The 24,336-nt window shown below is 41.4% G+C and overlaps 1 protein-coding gene across 2 annotated transcripts in view; it reads left to right on the forward strand.

Annotated features, from left to right (window-relative positions):
* Nucleotides 1-1,423: 1,423 nt before the first annotated feature.
* Nucleotides 1,424-24,336, forward strand: part of LOC116048291 (cGMP-inhibited 3',5'-cyclic phosphodiesterase A-like) — a 55,052-nt gene continuing 32,139 nt past the window's right edge. Inside the window, exon 1 of one of the 2 annotated variants that reach the window (XM_031297298.2) lies at nucleotides 1,424-2,691. In XM_031297298.2, coding sequence (XP_031153158.1) covers nucleotides 1,780-2,691 — 912 coding nt within the window. In that variant the 5' untranslated portion in view covers nucleotides 1,424-1,779. The remainder of the gene's footprint in view (nucleotides 2,692-24,336) is intronic. The other variant, XM_031297297.2, reaches the window with a different exon arrangement.

The following is a 24,336-nucleotide window of genomic DNA, read 5'->3' on the forward strand; positions in this document are numbered from 1 at the left end:
AAATTAATTGAGACTGAGACTGGGCTGCCAGACGGATAGTAACAGATACAAGGCATGAAGTAATCAAAGAATAAGAATGGGGTGGAATATAAGGTTTAAGGAGATCAGACAGGTATGAAGGTGTGCTGTAAAATATTGTAAATCATCAGAAGCAACTCTGACATAGATAGCCAATGAAGGGAAGCTGAAATGTGTGTATTATGGTCACATTTTCTTGTTTTAGTTAAAATTCTAGCTGCAGCATTCTGTACATTTGAAGACTTTTAGTATAGCACACGGCAGGCCTAACAACAAAAACACAACGCTTTCCTTTCCCACAACCAATTTGTATGATTTAGTTGCATTAATAATACTACAGAAAGAGACGGCAGACTTGAAAAAGCTTTATTTGATTGCAGTCCATCTTTTCAAATCCTCTCATAAAATGTAGGGCAAACAGGTTAAGGCTGCTAACTTGTCCTCAGCCAGTCTGCCTCACAGGAGGCGGAGGATGATGTGATTTAGGATTTTAATCCTCGGGGGGTGGGGGGGGGGGGAATCATGGGTAGCAAGATGATTATTACTAGAGCTAAATTCTGCTCTTTGTTGTTTGTAGGATTGTGATTCTGGTGTGTCTGTTTTTTTTGGAGTACATCCATGAAAATGAACACTTGGTGCATACAGGCGCAAGGAAAGTGAATTAAAGGTGCTCTAAGTGATGTGACGCGTTTTTTAGGCTACAACATTTTTTCAGCCATCACTGCAGCAGCATTAGCCAGTAGGCTACTTCCACAATGCGCGTTCATGACTCAACCAGCTCCTTCTTGTCAGTTATTGGCTGGAACGCTGTTTGTTATGGTTCGTTGTGCAGGTTGGCACAGTTTGTTTTTGTTGCCGTTTGTGGAGCCTGGGCTGTCTACAGAGACTGCATTTTTTTTACAGTGGGTTCAGGGGACAGTCAGCTAGCAGATAGTGTGGAGATGTTTGCTGTATGTGACAAAAAATGTTGTAGCCTAAAAAACGCATCACATCACTTAGAGCACCTTTAAGTAACTTCCTATGGCAGTGAAGACAGATTTCTAAACTGTATGTCTTTGACATGTGAGTTTCGAGTGACCTTAGATAGCTTACAGTTTACAGTTGTGCGGTACCAGTATGATATCCCCTTTTTGGTCTCCTGTCATATTTATACAGCGGAGTAGCTCTAAAATGTATTATGCTACATGATTACTATTCATATAATGGGCTGCTTCATCTTCCAAAACAAGCCAGGAAATCTCCATGTAAACATGGCATCCATCCACTGCGAACTGAGTCACATCAGCCTGAATGAATGAACAGAATGAACAGAAACACGGGGAAGAGCTGAAACGTGACGGAGGAATCACCAGAGCGGCACAAAAAAAGGGATAGTGTTGGGAGGGGAGAGAAATAGAGAGAGATAGAGGGTGAGTGAGAGACTATGTGGAGGCAGTGGCCTAGATGTGTGAAACGCCAGGGGTTGCTTTTTTGGTTCACTGATTACTACCAGAGGCAACCCAATAGTAGACCAAATGTTCTGAGACAGAAAAGTTGTGAACCCCATAATTTGGCAGTTATTAAAAAATATGATATGCCTACTTATAGAACGTTTGTTTTGGAAGGAAGCATCACTGACCAATATTTAGCTGCCAGTTGCGCACAGAGAACAAGCATTATCATGGGAATCAGGTGGAACATGTAGACTAAGACGCTCACACAGAGGCTAAATCTATTATTTCCCCGGACGGTCAGCCCAGCATTCCGCTTGACTGGTGAGCGATGGCCTTGGAGGCAGACAGCGACAGAGGTTCATCAAGAAGCGCTCATGAAAAATATCCCCGGGCAGCGTTGGAGCGCAACTGCTACGTGAAGACATGTGTCACCCCGTTGCACCAGGACGCAGGGAGCCAGTCGTGGTTGAGAGTCGCCGTGACATGGACTTGCCGAGGAGTGTCGTCTGCGGTCTGCTTTGCCTCCGTCTCCGTTATTCTCGCTCTGCTGCTCAGATTGGTCGACTGGGATGCAGGCAGCAGCAGCAGCAACGGAAATAGTAGCGGCTCCGGCTCTCGTCTTCATTTCGCGGCGGGCTGCGCTGTGGAGCTGCTTTTGACTGTGGGTTACTGCGTCTCCCCCGTTTTTACACTCGTATGTGCCTTCTTCTGGGTCGGACTGTATCTAATTCGCTGTGGGGTGCTCATCCGCACCGCGGTGTTTTTGTTAGCGGTGTGCAACTTGGGCGAAGTCGCGGCGCAGTCCCTCCTGCGCGGTGCCGAGGAGCAGCTGCTGTCCCTCCCCGCAACCCTGGTAGTCCTCGGCTTCCTGGGCAGCGGGGCTCTGCTGGTCGTCCGGCTGCGTCAGGGAGTGTCCATCCTCGTCTTCATTAGCGTCATCAGGGCCATCTCCCTCGTCTCTCTGGGCACATTCCGGGCCAGCTGGAGACCCTACCTGGCCTACCTGCTGGGGCTGCTGGGGGTTTTGCTTGCGAGGTATGCTGACCGGCTCCTGCCGGCCTCAGGGACCAGCGGGACGGGGTGCTGTGGCTCTGTGACCGGGGCGAAGGAGGAGGACATCCCTGTCTTCAAAAGGAGACGGAGGTCCAGCTCCATAGCGGCCTCGGAAATGATGGCTCACGGTCAGAGCAACAGCAAGTCCCACCGCAGGACTTCGCTGCCTTGCATTCCGCGGGACCAGGTAAGACATGTCCAACTTCGGACGTATGAACCAGAACACGTTGAACGTTTTAGTTTTCTTATGACCTTTCAGCTACTGTAGACCTGCTGCAACGCTTTTTTGTATCCTCTCTCTTTTGCTGATGGCATGTGTGACAGCTTTACGCGGGTTTCCTTCATGAAAATTGTAATTCCACGCTTTATTATTATAATACTATATGACTTGTGTGCTCCATAAACCTACATCTGGCTGCTGTTTCTGAGACCCATTACTAGCCTAAATGTGTGATTTAAACGCCTGTTATGGTCTTTTGAATTGCAACATCCTCTACACCGTGCAAACACTGCTGTTTACCTTCGCTCTGACACTGCTGTTAATTTGGTCGTCATCATTGTGCTTGCTGTGTTTGTGCTGCTGATAAGCAAATAGATGGTGCACACTTAGCATGCCAAGTTACTGTGTGTGTGTGTGTGTGTGTGTGTGTGTGTGTGTGTGTGTGTGTTCATAGGTGTGAGGTCACATGTAAATATTTTGAAAGACTCTTATCCTGGGTGCTGGCTAGTGGTGAGGTGCACGTGTTTCCAAACTTGACACATGATGGAGCCAAATTTGATACAACTGTGTCCTCATAAGAACCTTCTCTTGTGGTGCATGATTATCGCAGTAGTGTTAGTGGCAATAACAGCACAGGATTATAGTTACATTGTATATCACTCTGTAGTATTCTGATGTGTTAATTAAAATAGCACCTACATATCCCTGTTGTTGATCTTTTTGGAAACTCTCTGTGTAGAGAATGGGTAAAACGAATAAAGCTGTAGTGATAATGGAAAATGTTTACAATGTGATCCACAACAAATAGCTGGATGTGACCAAAAATCCATGAATGAGGTTGATGTGCTCTGCCCTGAATACTTTTTTAATGAGCTAACTTGGAGCTTGAAGCACACTCTCTGTTGTTATCCGACTTGAGTTGCTCACATCCCAAAATAGCACTGATCTCAGCTACTGAACATACTTTACTTAAATTGTGTTGGGTTTTTTTTTTCCATTGAAAAAACGTTTATTTTGGGGATGTAAGTGTGACACTGTTTAGGATTATTTACTATGAATTAGCATGTCAACATCTGGCTCGTGTTCTGATTTAAATGTGCAGATGTAAAAGATGTGTTGATTGTGGACTGCATACCATAACACATCGTATACGGAGAGAATTGTGCTTTCATGAATGCTCAATCAATGCTTCAATTGCTTTGCACCCTAATGTTTTTTTTTACCAAAGTGAAAATATATATACTGTATGTATATAGTATATCGTTTTCTGTTCAGTTACAGACAGCCAGAGTTTGAAGTCCTTCATCATTTTTTATTTATTTATAATTATTGCCAATTTTTCCACAATATTACTTTAATTTACACAATTTACAGATAGTGCTCTACATCTCCTGTAACTAAATGTTTACAGATGTCCATTGTTGTATCTACAATCTGCCATAGGTATCAGCTGAAACTGGGTACACTATTTATTGTCACATCATGAATTGACAGAAAGTTGAATGTTCACTATAAAATGGACCCAATAAAAACACTTTTTAGACATGGAATGACCTGCAGGATTGGATTTACATCCACACCAAATCTCTATTTTGTGCTTGTATCATTTTTTCTAATCACTGAAAAATAGTAAGCCATATTACTATGCCAAAAGTGAGCTTGATTCTATTTTGCCATAATAATCTATTTAATAACACAAACATTTGGAGTGAACATTTAAATAAAAAAAATGAAGGAAAACAATAATCTTTTAAGCCCGGAAAGTGGTCTGTGATTTCTGTGTTTTCAGTTTGTATTAAAGCTTTTTTCCACAATTGACTACAGCATCTGATGTCACTCGCTCACTCACATATGCACATCATGAAAACATATCAAATCGTGTTTTATATGATACTATTTACGGCTGGGTGTTGACCTCCCACTGAAACAAATGGTGCTTCCACTGATCATCCTTTTATACCCATGAATGCCTCATGCACTGAAGGTTACTCTCCTGCAGTCTTTGCCCCTAAATGTGCTCATGCCCTCTAGTGACAAACTCAGATAAACACCAAGAGATTTGGGAGGAATGAATGAGAAGCTGGCAATGTTGTTGCCATATGCAGAGATAGTGGTGATCCATACACATGCTTGTGCAGTGGGGGGTCACAGTGCTCATTCTGAGTGGGTGAGCTTGTGTCATACTTATTCATGTATGGCTTAGCTGAAGAAGCAATGTAATCCTAACTGATTACACAGGTCATTTTCCATTAGTTGGCAACGTTGTCCTGATGTCATTTGTAGATTTTGAGACAAGAGGGACAGAAAGTGTGACTGAGAAAGAAAAGCCTAATAGCAGTAATTAAATTGCTTAGTTCTCTACTTTTGATTAGTGGTGTAATTGACAGGTTAAATGCTCAGAGGTATACCTCACAGTGGGATGATGGGTTACTCTGTGTGCCTGCATACTAGCCTTTGCACTTTATAGCTACTTTTAAATAGCCATGCTATTTTCCTGGATATTAAAACTGTTATTCATTTTCTTAAAATGTGTTTTCTCATGGTTTTTATTAATCAAAATATATATACGATACCAGTTTTTTTTTTTTTATAAAAGCAAAAATGAATGATCCCCTTCCTTGGCTACACAACTCTTCAGTTAGTCACTTTAGTACTGTTTGTGATCATGATGACGTAAAGCCAATTTTAAGGTATTGGGCAAATCACTCTTCTTTCGTGTCAATAAATTGTCACTGTGGATTATAGCAATAACCATAGATTTAGCCTTTTATGAAGAAACCTGTAATTAGTATTGTAAGTTTACCTAAGATTGTACTACAGTCTGTAGGGTGATGGTGAGTCACCAATGGTCCTGTTACAGCATATCACATACACCTTTCAGAGTGCCCTGTCCAGAAGCACACATGTTGTCCCATCTCACACATTTCATTCTCTCATGTGGAAGCTGGAGCTGATCCCACATTAGCTGTCTGACTTTGGATGCTTGGTTGTTCATTGCTAATTGGTATCCAGGAAACGCTGAGTTAGTGGACTATTAGAACAGCTCCATTACCTGTTCTACCCCGTGATGTCTGAAACAGGACTGATGACAAATTGAACTTTGAAACTTAAAATACAGGACAGCGTGTCCTCCTGTAGCCTGTCCTCACTGTGTAAGCTGAAGGACCAGTGAGAGGAACATGGAGATTGATGAGAGAGAGAGAGAGAGAGAGAGAGAGAGAGAGAGAGAGAGAGAGAACCTCTATATAACACAAGAATACTTAAAAAAAAAAGTGTGCTGACATCCAAAAATAAAGATTTGAATTGCTGGCCACTTGATGAATGGAAGTCCAATGTCAATCTTGTCCTTTTAGCTCTGTTATGGTCTTACACCAACTTTAGCCGACGACTTTGGTCCGTCTGCTGTTTGGTGCTGGGAATTAATAAACAGGTCTTTGTCAAAAGTTGTGTGTTAAAAACAGTTGCCGCTGCAGCTGTAAACATTTTATTTGTGTGTCCAAATTCTAAGTGTAAAGTATATTCTCCATATATTGTCCTCAAAGGTTTACATAATGGAGTAAAAAATGTGCACCATGTATATAATGTTTTGCTAAATACGCCATGAAGCAATCGTTCACCTTAACTAGATGTATAAATTAACCCTGCACCTGTCAGAGACAGTACAATAATGAGGATTCATCAGTTTCAAAAATGAACTAGGCCTACTCTGTGTAGAGTAAGCTTCTGAGTGTTTATTATGAAGGCAATGGTGAATGAGGGAGTGATTTCAGACACAGGTCCAGTCTGCATATCAAACCACCACATATGGGACCATGACCTCAAAACTGAGAAAATAATAAACCCTTCTATAATTATTTAATATTCTAAGAATATATTTTATATCTCCTGGTGCCTCTACTGCATGTTGTGAAACTACTCAACTATTCAGTTTTTATACCATTTTGGAACCTGTTGTTTTACACAACAGGCATTTAACAAATTAGTCAAATCAGTTACTCACATTTGCTTTCTCTTACCATCCCCTTTCCTTCTCTCTCAAAGTCTCTCTCTGACACAAACACACACAGTTTGTAGATACAGTTTATCCTTACTGTAGATAATGAAGCTCTCCAGAGTGCAGTTGTACCTGAGAGAAGCAGGTTTTTTTCATCAAGCGTTGGTTGTGCAGTATTTATGAAGCAGGCTGGTGCAGCCTGTCAAGCCAGAGGCAAGACAGGCACTCTGCTGAACTGGAAGCTGGAAAATAGCTTTGGCACTGTGGCTTTATTTCTGTATTTATTTTTTCATTTTTTAGGTGAGAGGAAATTCTTGTTTTTCTGTTGTATTGCTATGCAGAACAAATGAGTTTATAATGTAATGAGGGGTTTATTTCAATATAATGCCAAGTTGAGTTTTAATATTTGAGGATTTTTACATGAATTTGACTCCACTGTGATCTTTCTGGGCTAGCTCCACAAAAAGACCTTGTGTTTTGTCTTTTAGATAGGGTCTCAGTGGGATGGGGATTTCAGGGGAGGAAACGGCCTCTGCTAGTGGTTTTTGGGTCACGTGCAATTGAAAAGCACTCACTTTATACAAGATAACGATAGCCATAAATAGAATGTCTAAAAAAAAAGCAGCACTATTTCAAAGTGTTTTTTATGTTTCATCATGCAGTTTTCTTTCCCTCTCTGTTACATAGTCACAATAGTTCATTACAGAAAACATTCAGTCACTAGTTTCATCCTAGGCCATCGAAACATGACAAAGTTACTGTATGATAAGTTGCACTACAGTGAAAACGTGTCAAAGTATAACACCTTAGCAGAGTGACACAAATTAGTTTTCTTGTCATTTCTAAATCTTTGTTCATTTAAGAATGGAGGTCAGACCTTGAATAAGGCCATACTGTGTTGCATAACATATTCATCATCATGTACAGTATCTGTGTGAGAGAGGAGGAGGGGGGGGGGGGGGGGAGAGAGAAAGATTTTAAAGCAATGACATGTGCCAGAGATCTATTTGAGGGAAGGCCCTCATTCTCTCATTGACGCAAATACATTTCCAGGGAGACACACAACCTGTTCTGGTTGCCAGTGCTATCTGACTTTGTGTAACATTGAGGCTTATTATACCTTTTAATAAGATAACAGAGAATATCATTTTTTTATATTTGTTATGAATACATAACACAGTGAGGTTTTAACAACCTTTTCACCAGAGAGAACATTGATAGTGGACTTTTATTTTCATGATATTTTGCACAAGTGACCAGTTATAGATAACACTCCTGGTATTAATTTCTCAGTAAAAAAGTGCAAATATAATCAGGGGGCAAAAGTGCCAGAGCACCTATCAGATGAAATATCAACTGTTTTACTCTAAGGTTAGGACTCTTTTTGGTCATAGCTAGAAAAAGGGAATGGAAGAGTAGTGCTATGCAGAGAAAAAGCAAGGAAGAAGTGGAGTGAGATATACAGAAATTAGGCATGGTTAAGGAAAAACATGGCTAGAAAGACTGGATTTCGTAGCCAGGTCTGTGTTGCCAGAGGTCCTGCTTTGGCCTTCTTCAACGGATCATTTCATTCAAAAGAAACACTGAGAAATACAGGAAAGGTAGACAGAGCGACAGACGCTGAAGATAGATGGAAAGATGGGTTCAAAAAAGAAGTGATTGAAGGAGAAGAACACAGTGGCATTAGCACAAGCTGCATCCAGCCCCAAGCAGCAGTCAAAAAGCCAAATGTGGGTGGGTGAGAGAGAGAGAGAGAGAGAGAGAGAGAGAGAGAGAGAGAGAGAGAGAGAGAGAGAGAGAGAGAAAAAACTAGCTTGAGGGGACCTAATGCAGGAACTACTGCGTGAGAGAGGAGCAGGGAGGGAGTGAGAGGAAGGGAAAGAGAGTGTTGAAAGATTTGCTGGGGAGGGTGAGGAAAAGAGGGGGAGCGAGAGGAGGTTTGCTGCCAAGTGCAGGAAGAGTGTTGATGGTAAAAGGACAACTATCTGGTCCCTGTGTTCAGCCTCTCTGCTGCCGTTTCTAAACACACCAACTCCGAGCTCTCACACAGACTCACAGACACACTCTTGGCGGAAGTTTGTGTCGATCACTTGTGGTTTTGTGCGACAGATATTGCGTGTGTGTGTGTGTGTGTGTGTGTGTGTGTGTGTGTGTGTGTTTTTGTGTGTTTGTCTCTGCATAATGTGAATATGGCTCTATGCCACATGCTCCCACAGAGAGAGAAGAGGGCCTGGGATAGAGAGCAAAGAGAGCGCAAAATGTGTGTTTGTGTGTGTGTGTGTTTGTGAGAGAGTAACCTCCACAGCTTCCTTCTGAAAGGCAACAGCAAATAATTTTAACCTGGCTCGGCCACTACTGTATACACGTGCTCACACATTCACACACATACACGTACAGTGGCTTCCCCGCTGGCTGTCCAGGTGAGGTTTGGTGACCTCGGACAAGGATTGCCTTGTTACTCGATTCAATGGTGTGTTTTAGCTCCAAAATATGTTCGGTGAGAGGTGAAAGGGGGGAGGGTGGTTGGCCTGAGCAGGGGGAAGCATCGACGAGCAGAATCTAGATCTGTCCATACATCTGTTTGTATGTCTGTTTTTTCTCTTGTACTTCAGTAAACACTCAGTCAACAGGAGATAGTTATAACTAGTTCTGCTCTCAGTGAGTGCTTTACTTTCTAAGACATTTGTCAGTTTGAACTTTGAAGAAAATTGATTTGACACATAATTAGGGATTTCCAGATTTTACCTATTCCATTACTCTGTTGATTCAGCATGGGCAGTTTGGGATAAAAGGCAAGATCTTTAAACAGTTGTTATGCAGGAATGGTTGGCATACACAACAGTGTTGGAGTGTTACTGACTGAGCTACTTAGCTTAAAATATAATGCTGATTTTAAATTATCTTTTTTTAATCAGTAAACACCATAAATACCAACAGAAAATGTATCCTGTTAACAAGCAAGGATTCAGGCTACTATTCAAGGCTACAGGCCTCAGTGCCGTTATCATCCAAAAACTATTCAAAACACGTGCAAGAGACATACAGTTGCACTGGGCAACATGTTTAATGATGAACACTGATGACACAGTTTGTATTTTCATGGGATTTGTGTAAACAACGGCAGCCTTATTCTCTAAAAGCTAGAGTTGTTCTTGGAGGAGAGGGCATTACTTATTCAATAATCTTGCACAGTGACACCATTTCGGAGGCCATTTGTAAGAATCACTTAAATGTAGAACCAATTAAAATTTCTGCCTTTGGCCTTTATTATCCTGCGTTGTATGATGACAATTTCCCTAAACCACTGTTCCTCTACAAAGATAAGTGAGATTATTTATTCACAACACTTTAGCGCCCCCACCTCATTTGCAAAGCAGCCTTATTTGGGTCAGCGTTTCAGTAAATCTTAGGCCACAAAAACCTATATTACTGAAACCAGGACGACAGAAAAAACTTCTGAGTACTTGCTCTGGCCACCAGGTAGAGTACACTCAGTGCACTATGGCCAATTTAGTTAATCTAGAGATTAACAGACTTGTTTTCCCCATCAATCAATCGATCGGTTGAAGAGTAGGTACTGTAGAATTTCACTTGACCAATTTTCTTCGATTGCCTACAGCCTTATGCAACAGGCAGCGGTTTTCAGCAGAAAAGCTCTAAAACACCACTGTACTCTTCATGTCCAGCATCAAACAGTAGGCGGACAAGTGAGCAACTGGGGAACATAGAGGAGGTCAGGAGGATTTAGCTGCTAAAGAGTCAGATATTTCCCTCAGGAGTTGATAGAGACCAAAATCAGAGCTAAAAGAGAGTTAATATTGACTTTGTCAGGTGGGGGGGGGGCAGTTATATTCAACTGCAGCAAGCCTACTGATCTGCCACTTAACATCATATTGAGCAAAACCCAACACCACGGTTGATCTACAATATTAGCTTGATATCAGTTCACACATAGGCTTATCGCCGTGTTAGTGGTAGTGGGTGAATTACTATCCAACAAGCTATCTAACAAGATACCAAAACAACTATGTAACGTTCTAATCGCTAACATAAAAGACTTATGGAAAAATACAATGGTTATCAAATTTCTTGTCATGAATAATTAATTAATGACTCTGCATCATCTGTATTAGAGAAAATAATCACTTCATTCAGTATTTAAAGTACTTAAAGTAAGAAATAGCCTTGCCAGCCTGCTCACTGGAGTTCTACAACTACTGAAGCGATTCAAACTCGCTCCCACCAGACTTGTGTGCCTAGGTGATGTAAAGGGGAAAAGCCAGCCCCCCAGGAACACCGCTCAGCCTTTCAGCCAATTTTTTTTCCAGTGGCAACCAAAAATCACCCTGGGTCCTAGAAAGAATTGCCCCCATAGGCCACCATTGTAAAAGAGACGCCTGTAAAACTGCAGCCAGGTTTAGAACTATAGTTCAAACTGCAAACAAGATTGGTTATGACTCTTTCTATTCTGACTTTTTAATCCATGGACTTTTTATATTTGAAAGAACTTCCCTCGAGCCAAAAAAATGCGATTTCAAAACCTGTAATGTCATGTAAAGTCTATAAGCCGAGTGGAAACTCGCTTTTATTGTTTTACTACTTACATTATTATTTTAAGTATATAACATATTGTATAGAATACACAGCATGGTTTTTAATATTTTTTGTGTATTGTATATCATACACAGCGTGTTTTTTAATGATATTCTTTGTGTATTGTATACCATACACAGCGTGGTTTTTAATGATATTCTTTGTGTATTGTATACCATACACAGCGTGGTTTTTAATGATATTTGTATATATTTGTATATGTGATCATAGACGTGTTTAAAACTCTCTATTCAAGAGATAATGCCACATTTTAATTGATTTAGTTGATTTCTTTGCAAAATGCACTTAAAGGTCCTATGACATGCTGCTTTTTGGATGCTTTTATATAGGCCTTAGTGGTCCCCTAATACTGTATCTGAAGTCTCTTTCCCGAAATTCAGCCTTGGTGCAGAATTACAGCTACTAGAGCCAGTCCCACAATGAGCTTTACTTAGGATGTGTCATTTCTGTGTCTGTAGCTTTAAATGCTATTGAGGAGGAGAGAGGGGGGGCAAGGTGGAGGGTGGGGGTGTGGCCTTGACCAACTGCCACTTTGCTCGTTTGTAAGCCATGATGTCTCTCTCTTTCTCATGGGCGGGCCAAATTCTCTGGGCGGGCAAAGCAGAGAAAGGGGAGGTAACCTTCCTCCTTATGACAACATAAGGGGAAGATTCTAAATTGGCCCATCTGAGCTTTCATTTTCTCAAAGGCAGAGCAGGATACCCAGGGCTCGGTTTACACCTATCGCCATTTCTAGCCACTGGGGGACCATAGGCAGGCTAGGGGAAATCACATTAATGTTAAAAAACCTCATAAAGTGAAATTTTCATGCCATGGAACCTTTAAAGAAAAAAGCTACCCTAGTTTGTCCTGCGCTAATCATAAATAGTGAATTTGTGTAAATCTCCAGTTTGCCATAGAGCTGGTGCAATATATCGATATTATATCAATATCGTAATATGAGACTAGATATCGTCTTAGATTTTGGATATCGTAATATCGTGATATGGCTTAAGTGTTGTCTTTTCCTGGTTTTAAAGGCTGCATTACAGTAGAGTGATGTCATTTTCTGAACTTACCAGACTGTTGTAACTGTATTATTTGCATTTACCCACTTAGTCATCGTATCCACATTACTGATGATTATTTATCACAAATCTCATTGTGTAAATATTTTGTGAAAGCACCAATAGTCAACACTGCAATATCGTTGCGGTATCGCTATCGAGGTATTTGGTCAAAAATATCGTGATATTTGATTTTCTCCATATCGCCCAGCCCTAGTTTGCCATAGTTTATTTTGTATGTACTGCACTTGAAGCGCCCTCTGTTGGCAAAGTAAAGCTAAACCTCTTTCCTTTACTAGACCCTGTCTGGTGTGTATTCTGCACAGCTAATGATGTGTGTATAACAAACATTGCATAAGACACGTGTGGACACAAACTATACACACACGCACGCACGCGCGCGCGCGCACACACACACACACACACACACACACACACACACACACACTAAGCCTGGCCTCTGTGACGCTTCCAGATGTGCTGTGTCCTCCGTAAAGCAAGACCTCTATTCAGATTGATTTGAAGTGTCATTGTGGGTGAGATCACTGACCCTGTCAAGTGATGTCTCCTCGCATGCACGCACATGTCAGCTGCCAGCCTCATATGTATGTATGGTTGTCACAAATGTTATAGATACTGTGTGTTTATATACGTGTGTATATATATATATATATATATATATATATATATATATGCAATACAATCAGCAGCTCAATTTCCTTGATTCCATAATACACAGCTTCCAGGGAAAAAACACACGCCAGCCTCATATGTATGTATGGTTGTCACAAATGTTATAGATACTGTGTGTTTATATACGTGTATATATATATATATATATATATATATATATAGCCTTTCTGCTTGGCGTTTACTATATCTATGCACAATTGAGCACATGTTTAATTACAGGTGTGTGTGTGTGTGTGTGTGTGTGTGTGTGTGTGTGTGTTTGCGCACTTCCTAGTTTATGCTCAGTCAACAGTCTGCCGATAGTGTGTTTGTCTTGAACGCCTCCAGCCTGCCTGTAGATTACCCAATCAGATAATCAAGGGTATAATCACATCACATGCATCTGGGAGTGTTTTTCCCTTCCATTATCTCTCATAATACACACACACACACACACACAGATTGTGTATTTACTGTATACACTTATTGACTTGCTCTTTTCTTACTCTTATTTTACCTCGAACGTGACTGTGAGCAACTGCAACTGAATAATTTCCCTGAGGGAATTCATAAAGAATTCTGATTCTGATTGATGAGGGACATACAGCAGCTGATTGCCAGAGGTGGTCTGTGTTGAGAGACAATAAGTCCACTCGTTGTCATCTGCACATAATGCGAAAGCTAAACAGCGTTTAAATGTTGGGCTCTGTTTTGACAGGTGAGCGTCACTGAGAGAGACTCTGGCATACCTGCTCCTTTGAAACTGGGCCAGAAGTTATAATAATGATGGGGAAGTGGACCGTGAAATGATGGATAAGAGAGTACAATTTTACTTTACCTCTGATGTTTAAAATAACTTGCTTGGGAGATTTCAATATGAAATAGACCCTCTTTTCTAACGAGTGATCCAATGGACTGATTTAATTTAGTTACATTGTACTAACTTTTTAAAATCGTTTTTAACATTTTGTCCCTCACTGCACTGGAAGACATGCATTACTCATGCTTATCACATACTATACATTATTAATTACCAATGCAATGTCATTTTGTGATTTAATGCAATAAGCTTAGTAGTTTGCTAGTTTGATGAAAGTTACATAACTGTATTTTCTAGCTTCCCATCAAAACACTGGATTGGAATCTGTCAGCAGGACTTTTAATACTGGAACTAACACTGGGCATACGCTAAGCATAAGTGATTTTTGATACACATTAAACACTTGTTTGCTCCCCTTGATATTACACACCACTGCAGTACATGCTCAGTTCACAGTCCCACCCAAAAGGATGTCTTCATTTTCAAAACTTCACTTCACTTAAAACTTTACTGTTCAAGGTTGGAACAAAGTTCCACCTGAATCTGTGTTGTTCTTACATCCAAAATCTCTACATTGAGGAGCTTCTCTTCTGCATTAGGTTGCTACAAAAACCCAAATGTACCTTTTTTTCTGAGATACAACTGTTTTTTAAAGCATGACATCTGAAATTCAGGACAAAGCTAAGCAGTTATTAGTAGCATGTGACGAGACATTCAGCACACGAGACGATACACAATATTGGGTTGACGACAACAAGAGACAAGATTTTAAAACTATTTTAAAGAAAAAATCTTTTATTTTCTCGAAAGTCGCAAAATGGAAAAACAAGCACTGTGAAAGGTTTTGCCACAAACTGCTTCTCTCCTGTATAACTAACCTCTTCAGACCTAATAACTGCGGTGTGAGCTTCTCACTTCTAATTGAAGCTGTGTGTGACCTTCTAACTGAACTACTTTAGTTTCCTCAAATTAAAAATTAAAAATAAAACAGAACAAAAATGAATGACTACATTGTCATTGTGTGCACATCCTACCTTCTGGCAGGTGCAGTACAAATGAAAAATACTAAAATGAAAAAATGTAATGTCCGCAACACTGCTTTAAACTCCCCTTTTTTTTTTTCCCCACATTTGATGAAGGGATATATGTAGGCCTTGCATTCAGCTGACCCACCATGTGGCTTAGTTAGTTAATCTGATTAGGTCTGAAAGGCCTCAAAGCCCCACTCATGACTCAGTTGAGAGAACACTTTCATACAGGTTTTTAACAAACCTATGCATCACAAAAAGGGCCTTTTTAAAATGCAATATCCCCAAAAGAGTACATGATAATACTATGCACAAAAAAGAAAGTTTTTTTGTAAACCATAATCAAATTAGTTCTCTCTAAATAATCAAAGTGCAAACAGAGACTGACCAATGTTTTTCTTCAAGCATGCTGCTTGGCATAACCCCCATTTCCCCCTGGGCGCATCTGTGCTGCGTTCCATCTGCGTTCCTGTTGCGTTCCGTCTTCCACCACGCGCCATACCACACCGGGAGCGTCTCGCAGTACAGATCCACTTTTGCGTGACGACTGAAGCGTGGTGTCGCGACATCATACATCCATGGTTGATGCTCCACCCCCTTGACCGGCAGCTGATTGGACGAACGCGTTTAGAGTTTAGATTCTCTGCCCGAGCCCGAACTGGACCCGACCCACAGGCCGGGTCGGGCCGACATTTCCCGCCACTATCCTTGGGCGGGGCCGGGCCCTTGATCAAGCATTTGTGTTTTTTTAAACATACTTTTTTAGCCTAATTGGGTGGGGAGAAAGCAATGCCATAATCATGCGCAGCGTCTCCTCCACTCGCACGCATCACACCAGGCCTGCTGTGCTGTATGGTGTAGCTTAAGTGCAACATGGAGCTTGAAGATGTACAGAAAAAAAAGAAAATCAGGAGAATTAGCCTACTTTTGAGCAAGTTTGGAGGAAAGTCGGAGGCATGGAACCATTTTAAACACTTGTGGGCAGTGACAACATATGTGTTGGCTTTGTCGAGTGCATTAAGTGCTGCACGCTGCTCGCCTATGACAGCAAAAAAACGGGTACAATGAACAGACACATGAAGCAGGCTTGCCATGGCAGAAAAGATGATAGTCAGCCTTCAATGTCCTCTTTTGTTACTTCTCCAAGCATACCCCTTCTAAACAGATTTCTGTATTTCAAACAACTCGGAATTGTAGTTGGAACGTCAGTTATAACGGCCCACGTATTAAAAAAAATGTTGGGTTTAAATCGGGCTTGGGCTCATAATTACAGTTAATGTGTCGGGCTCGGGTAGGGTCAGGCTTGATTTTTTGGGCCCGATCTAAGCTCTAGTTCAGAATACGATCTCGTATTTTACGAAAACATTTTATGCGAGAAATAGGCGCGTCACGTTCAATGGATTCATTTGCATAAAGATGGGCATCGGCAAGCTTTTTTGACGCGCACCATTCACACGGGCGCGTTAAAGTCGCTTGACGTCACCCATAAGAATAAAGTGGAGCTCGGCGCGACAGAAGCGTCGCACGGCCAGATGGATCGGCACTGTCAGAAGCGGAGCGACTTGCCTGCCCGACTCACAGATCATATTGTCTCTACAAGTACTTTACAGAACAATCACGTGTTTATTAGCTAGTATCTACCTTCCACTCCAGGCATTCCTGTAATTTAACTCCATGCCTTCTCTTTTCTGGTGTTGTCCTTATAAAAAGGATCTGTGGTGTCTATTATTTTTTTCCACCCCCTAGATAAATCTGTCGTCGTCCATGGTTGTAGAGGAGACATAATTGATATTGGGGGGTGTCTTTTGGTAAACTGACTGGATGCTCTCACTGTTTCACTTCTTGCCCGGCTGGTCGAACGCCCCGCGGTTCGCCGTGATAATAGACCTGGCACATATCTTTAGCGGCTAGTGGAATATCAAGCATTGACTTGAATGGCCGTGATTGCTCGAGGGGACTGTGGCGCATCCGGAACACCAGGCAGACGTGCCTGGTGGAAAAGAAGGGCTAGATACTGTATGGTTATGTTCTTTTTCAGGAATATGAGCATGTCCACATTTTCTGGCAGTAGTTGAAACCTTTGGCTACTAACTATATCTCCTGCAATTGAAAAGAAGATTGTTTGTGATTATATTCTAAAGCACAAATAAATAACCATCAAACACTCAACAGATGATTTTGTAGCGACACGTGCACTTTTCTTCTCCTCTGCATTTCATTAATTGCAGCAGTAAAGTATTTAAGTATATAAGTTGCTACTCTAGTATCGATGTATGACCATTTTAAGACGAGGGGAGAACATTTCTCTTTGAGCCAGCAGCCACACTGAACTGCAGGCTGCAGACCCGTGTCTCGGGCGAGCGAAAGAGAGAGAGCTTTTTCTTTCTTACATTTGACACATAATGATTTTATATTGATATACTGTTCTCATTTTTGTTTTTGTTTTTAAATGTATATATTTTAGTTTACTCAATGATTTGTATGTATGTATTTCTTCTCATCTTATTATCCTTGATGCTTTGGCAATATTGTTTTTCTGACATTCATGCCAATAAAGCAATTTGAATTGAATTGAATTGAATTGAACTGAGAGCCAGAGCGGAGGTACCCTCACTTTCTGACACTGGGTTTTACAGGCAGATTTTTTCCAGTTGTAACTCTGCTACCGCTCTGCAAAAGTTAACTCGGAGTCAACTTTGGTTAATGGGCAGGGGGATCTCTTATGCTAATTTAGAAGACAAAGCCAGACTCCGTCATGCTGGCTGCTGCTCTGCACTTGTGTACTAATATCGCGAGACAACTTTGCACTGCATTTGACACTGTAGACCATGGTACACTACTAGAGCGTCTTGAACAGTGGGTTGGCATCAAGGGTACAGCTCTAAACTGGTTTCACTCCTACCTCCATCAAAGATCTTTTTCAGTATCCATAGGCCAGTATTCTTCATCCCCTGCCCCTGTGTCTTATGGTGTCCCCCAGGGATCCATTCTGGGTCAAGTACTCCTCTGCCTTTACATGCTCCCCCTAGGTAACATCATCAGAAAATGTAATATCTCATTCCATTTCTATGCAGATGACTCCCAACTGTACATCCCACTTAAATCCAGCAACTCCATGCAGCCTCTTTTAGCCTGTTTGGAAGAAATTAAAATCTGGATGACTAACAATTTTCTTCAGTTAAATGATAACAAAACTGAAGTTATTGTCTTTGGCCCCGCAAAATCCAAAACTGCCATCCCTGCTGACCTTGGTCCCCTTGCCACCTATGTTAAATCCCATGCACGTACTTGGGTGTTATTTTCGACTCCCATCTTAACCTGGAGAAACAAATATCATCTGTTGAAAAGACTAGTTTTTACCAATTAAGAATAATTTCCAAACTCAAGTCTGTTCTGTCATACAATGATCTGGAAACAGTCATCCATGCCTTCATAACCTCCCGCCTAGACTATTGTAACTCTCTCTACTTTGGTCTCCCTCTGACTCTGGTGGCACGGCTTCAGATGGTTCAAAATGCAGCAGCTAGGCTGCTCACAAACATAAAAAAGCGTGAACACATTAAACCTGTCCTAGCTACCTTGCACTGGCTTCCAGTCCAGTCTAGGATACAATTTAAAATACTGTTGATGGTTTTTAAATCTCTTCACGCCCAGCTACATAGCAGATATCATTCATCCCTACGTAGCTCCCAGGTCCCTCAGATCCTCCAGCCAAGGCCTCCTCCATGTCCCACGGTCCCGGTTTAAGCAAAAAGGTGACAGAGCCTTTTCTGTTGCTGGCCCTCAGCTGTGGAACCGACTGCCACCTGACATCAGAAGTGCCCCTTCAATTGTGATATTCAAAGCCAGGCTCAAAACTCACCTTTTTACATTGGCCTTCCCGGCATCTTAATTGTCTTATCCTGCTATGTTTGTAATTAAGTGTTTGTCTTTTGATGTCGTTTTAGCCTAAATCACTGATTTGTAAGTGTATTTTATTTCATTTTATGACCCTGTGGCTAATGCGCTATGTACAGCACTTTGGTCAGCGCGAGCTGTTTTTAAATGTGCTATAGAAATAAACTTTACTTACTTACTGACTTTTCACCTCAACGAGAAATCAAGGACATCTTGTCACACCTTTAGCTATTAGATAAGCCTACATCAGAAGTCTTTACAGTCTAAATTGGGATCCATCTCATCGCTTGTCTCAAAATTAAAAGAAACTGCTTTTTCGAGGGGATGTGATGAAAAACTACGATGAAACATTCATGAGTCATCTTAAATTCCAAATTTGCACAGCACACATCTGTAAATTAATAGCACTTTCCCAGTAGATTTTGTGCCAGGAGGAACGTACACATCTAAATATATCCAGCAATTTCTTTACATTATCTAATACAGTATGGCTATTATGAGGTGTGCATACTGTTATTCATTCGTGAAGTGTTTTTAATTGGGTTGCACATCTATCATTCATGCATTATAGTTGAGCCCTGTCACCCTTGATGACAGTACACAAGCATCACCCTACCTCACCTCAAATGTTACTTAGTTTATATTTGAATATGAACTTACTTTAAGCTTAGAAGATGCTTATTCATATGGTGCACAAAATATAGTCATGTATAAAAGCTCTTTGGTGCATTTTTTTCATAGTCTCGAGCTGCAGTATATAGTCTAAGGGGAAAGGTTTTAACGACTCTTGATTAAATAGAAAACTAAAAAGACATGAAAATGACTGGACTGTAGCATTCATTTGGGTAATATTATCCCTTGGGGCCATTTTGCCCTGGGCCATGGGCATCTGTAATCAAAAAATCCCTCTCTCTTTCTCTGTTTGTATCTCTTTTATTCTCCGAGCCGTTCTCTGCTGTTCTCTCCCCTCTCTCTCTCTCTCTCTCTCTCTCTCTCTCTCTCTCTCTCTCTCTCTCTCTCTCTCTCTCTCTTTCTGTCACTTTTTTGTCTGCCTGTCCAGCTCTGTTCTCTCTCCCTCTCACCCCGTTTCCTCTCTATCCAACTTTCACAGGACAAATGCCAAAGGCAGTATTATTGTGTCCTCAGCTGCCATCACTCACTGTGTTATGTAAGACATTACTGATGTGTGTATATGTGTGTGGCTCTGTGCATGTGTATTTGTGTTTTTGCCTGGCTTTAGCCCTGATATGCCTTCTCTGAATTCACAAGCATCTCAGCATATCCAAACTGAGACCAGGCTTGTTTCAGCTCTACAGGTGTGTGGTATGTTTCAACCTTGACCTCTTGGGGGTTAAACAGATATTCTATGTCATCGCAATGTTACTTCATGTCTCATTCACCACTAAGCAAACACCAAATTTTTAAAAGAAACATGACTGCTGTTAGCAATGCGGCAACGATGCGCATTGAGCTCAGGCTCATACACGGAAGGGGTAGAGTATGTGCAGCGGGGCAAGGGGGCATTTCATTGGTTCTTTTCAAGGGGACTGCAAGGCAGTGATTGGTGGGTGTTTTTCCTTTTTCAGAGCCCATAAGTTATTTATTGCTGCCGGGGTCTAAAGACCATTTATAACAATATATAAAAAAGTGTATACTGAAAATAGTTACCAACCCTGCCTTTAAGCCACGCACCGAACTGGTGTACTGAATTTTACCACTAGGTGTTCCACTTGACTCAGCAGCCGCTCCCAAATGAGACTGAGTGAGTCCATGAATGAGCGTGTAGCAACTTCAGTCCAATTGGTGGCAGTAATGCACCTCTAATCTGGTTTGTCAACCAGCAATAAACACCAAAGAAGGAGAAGAAGAGTGAAGCATCACCACACTCATGTATAAATGGAGGCCTGTTTTCCCTGCGTGCTGTGGTAAACCATCACAAAGTGAGCGCTTGGTTCTCATCTAAAGAGCAGACGAAGGAGTTAGCATTGTGCTGTGATATGTATACAGGATGTTACACACAATCTCTCTCTCTCTACCTCTTACTCTCTGTCTGAAACACTCGCAAAAACTCACAGAGGTACATATTCACGCGCACATATATGTGTGGCCTGTTTGGTTCTTTATGCCTGATGCAGCTTGTTCTAATGTCAACATGTTGCCTTCGTTCAGTCAGCTTATTTTCTCCAACATCTTTCTCTCCTTTTGTCCAATCTCATTCAACATGGTATTCAATGAGCAAGTCCTTATTGGATGAAGCTGGTGTGAAACAGACAGAGTGTCTTTGGTTTAGCCTGAAGACAATGCTACCCAGACAACCTGATCTCACAGAATTCCGTGAAATGAACACGGCCCCTTAACTCAAAATCTGTGGCAGTTTCACGGAATCGCAAAACATTCCGTGATGGGCCCACGGAAGAATTCCGTTAAATAAACATGGCCCCTTAAGTTAAGGAAAAGGTCATGGGTGGGCTTACGGTTCCATGACACACGGGAAGAACAGGACGGAAAAGAAGAAAGCAACTTTAGGAAACTTGACATGCAGGTTTGATGCAGGACATTGATTTCAACTGAGGGTCCTATTTTAGCGATCTAAGCGCACGGTGTGAAGCGCATGGCGCAGGTGCGTTTAGGGCGTGTCCAAATCCACTTTTGCTAGTTTGACGGCAGAAAAAAGGGTCCGTGCGCCGGGCACATGGTTCAAAAGGGTTGTACTTAGTGTCTTCATTAATTCATAGGTGTGTTTTGGGCATAACATACAATAAACCAATCAGTGTCACCTCCCATTCCCTTTAAAAGCCAGGCGCGTTTGTACCTTGGCGCATTGCTATTATGATGGCGGATTTGCACCGTAATATTTTTATTTGTAATCTTTTGCATGTTTGTGTGCTGCTGCGCTTCCCTGTGTGTGTGTAACAAGCATAGTGTGCGCGCACTGTGCATAAGCCTAGGTGTATTTTAGTAATTTGCTGTTAAAATAACAATCAAAGGCCTGCACGATATTGGAAAAAACTTACATTGCGATATTTTTTTTTTCCTACGATATATATTGCAATATGAAAAAAGATGACTAATAAAAAATAAATCATTCTCGACTACTGGGGTGATTTTGTAGGGGAGTTCATCTACAGTACATAGAAAATAAAAATGAAAAAGGAACTTTTCTAATGTGAACCATTCTTTGATGAACTTTAATGCTTTACAAACACCAAAGCAAGTAAGCGCTGCGACTATTCTTCTGAAGTGATTTTGGAGAGGGACATTAGGTAGTTAAATACACTGGTTGACTGACATGACACCATTGTTTTCATATAATACTATCAATCCAGGCTAAAGTGAATGATAGTAATAATGCATGCATATTGCCTCCTCTAAAATAGCCTGCATGTCACGCACTAGCAACAAACTGCGTATCCAAGAACACTTCAGTCAGTGTAAATTACGTTATATCAGACACAGACTACTGTTGTAGATTGGTGTTACGTTTCCGGCGTTGCGGCTCCGAACCGTAACGTTAGTTGGGACTTTTTCTTTAGGCTAACTATATTAGCTTTAGCCTGACTGGTAGCAGCTTTCTGTGGTGAAAAATGGCCGGGAGATGTCGTGATAACGTTGCATTAATCAGGTGATTTAGTTCATCTTTGCAGTGAACACTGACTACTACTTCTCACTTCCCATAACAAACCCCGTCGGACTAAAATTCCGTCACATACACACATTGCCCACGTGTCCACCTGTCTTAAGGGGGAAGGCTCGGCCGGTAACAATCATAATTATGTAAAAGGAGAAAACGGTGAAAGTTTACTTTTCTATCAAGCAGCAAAAAAGTTTACGCGTCAACATCGCAACGTCCTGCGATGTGACTATCGCGCATGCACACATCGTGATGTACACAATGAAACAAAATATCGTGCAGCCCTATTGACTTTAGACCAGGTTTTTTTTGGTCAATGGCGCGATCACTTCCCGCTGCCTCAAGATAGCAATACGCCAAGAATTCACCTGAATACACCTCCCTGTACGACCAGCATACCAATGGGCGCAGGTGCATTTGCTATTTAAACGACGCGGGCGCTGGACGAGAAATTGACAACTGCGTCGGTCTTAAACTAGCAAAGACACTTGCGTCGGGCTTTGCACTGCGCTGTACACTGTACATAGAACACCCATCAAATGTTGTGTTTATTTAGCTCTAAACTAAAAATGTTTTCACCACATATCCAATTATAAAGTATGGCAGAAAGTGTTGTGGCACAAATGTCTGTTATTAGTCATCTTCATTTAAAGAGAATCATCTGGACCATTTTGGAGGGGAAACATGAAAGAGCAAAACTTCAAGAAGCACAGGCACAAAATGCGATGTAAGCCAAAATGCCTGCAGCTCCAAATGGAAGACCAATGTCTGGACGCTCATCTTGTTCCCATGGGACTCAGCCTGAAATGCTAACGCCCGGTAACGTCAGTGTCAATCATTGAGAGCAGAAAGCTGACAGGGAGAAGGGGGTTGTGGGAGCTGTGACGCACTCCCCTCCCACAGTAATAGGAGTAGAGAATGACAAGCTGGCATCAGTAACCTAACATGGGTACAACAGTATGGGGGAAAAACACTCCACTTAGCTGTGGAGCCTTGGAGGGAGGAGGGGAGGGAGGAAGAAGACAGGAAATAAATGGTGTGTGTGTGTGTGTGTGTGTTTCAGATGAGTTTTTTGCATGCATGAGGGCGAATTTGCGTATGATTCAGCTTACTCAGTGAAGTAAAGATGACAAGTAGCAAGAAGAATATGAATACACGCTGGTATGATTCTGTTTTGAACGGGATAGATGTATATGTTTTGTTATATTATATAGTATATTCATACTCTTATTATATTCTGTTTATGCATTATCATTCATTCACTCAATAATTTATTCACCTCAATGCAGGATTACGTTATTTTGGTTTAATTCAATTAAGAAATAATTTACAGATAAAACAACCAGATGGGAATGTCTGTTTTTAGCTAGTCCAGTACGGTGGCCAACAGGGGCAAACGCCCTGCAACTTAAGAAAACACATACAAATAGACAAAACACAAGCAAATTAAGAAAACAACTTCATTAATTTGCACATTTTGCACATGCGCAGCATTCAGCAAACGCGCTGCAAATACACACAACACAACCAAATACATAAACGCACTGCAAATACACACAACACAACCAAATACATAAACGCACTGCAAATACACACAACACAACCAAATACATAAACGCACTGCAAATACACACAACACAACCAAATACATAAACGCGCTGCAAATACACACAACACAACCAAATACACAAACGCGCTGCAAATAAAAAACGATGCAAAAAGAAAAGCACACAAACCCCGAAAGCAAATGCAACAAAAAAACGCTGCATCCAGATTACACAACAGAAGTTCTCCAGACCTCTAGAGGGAGCAGCTAGTGGAACAGCTGGATTTTCGACCCCACAGGGAGAGAGCGCTCTGCCTTTTTATTTGAGTCAGGTATGGCTGCATAGTAAAAAGAGAACTCCCGT

Source organism: Sander lucioperca, chromosome 5 (assembly GCF_008315115.2).
Source record: "Sander lucioperca isolate FBNREF2018 chromosome 5, SLUC_FBN_1.2, whole genome shotgun sequence".
Taxonomy (NCBI): Eukaryota; Metazoa; Chordata; class Actinopteri; order Perciformes; family Percidae; genus Sander; species Sander lucioperca.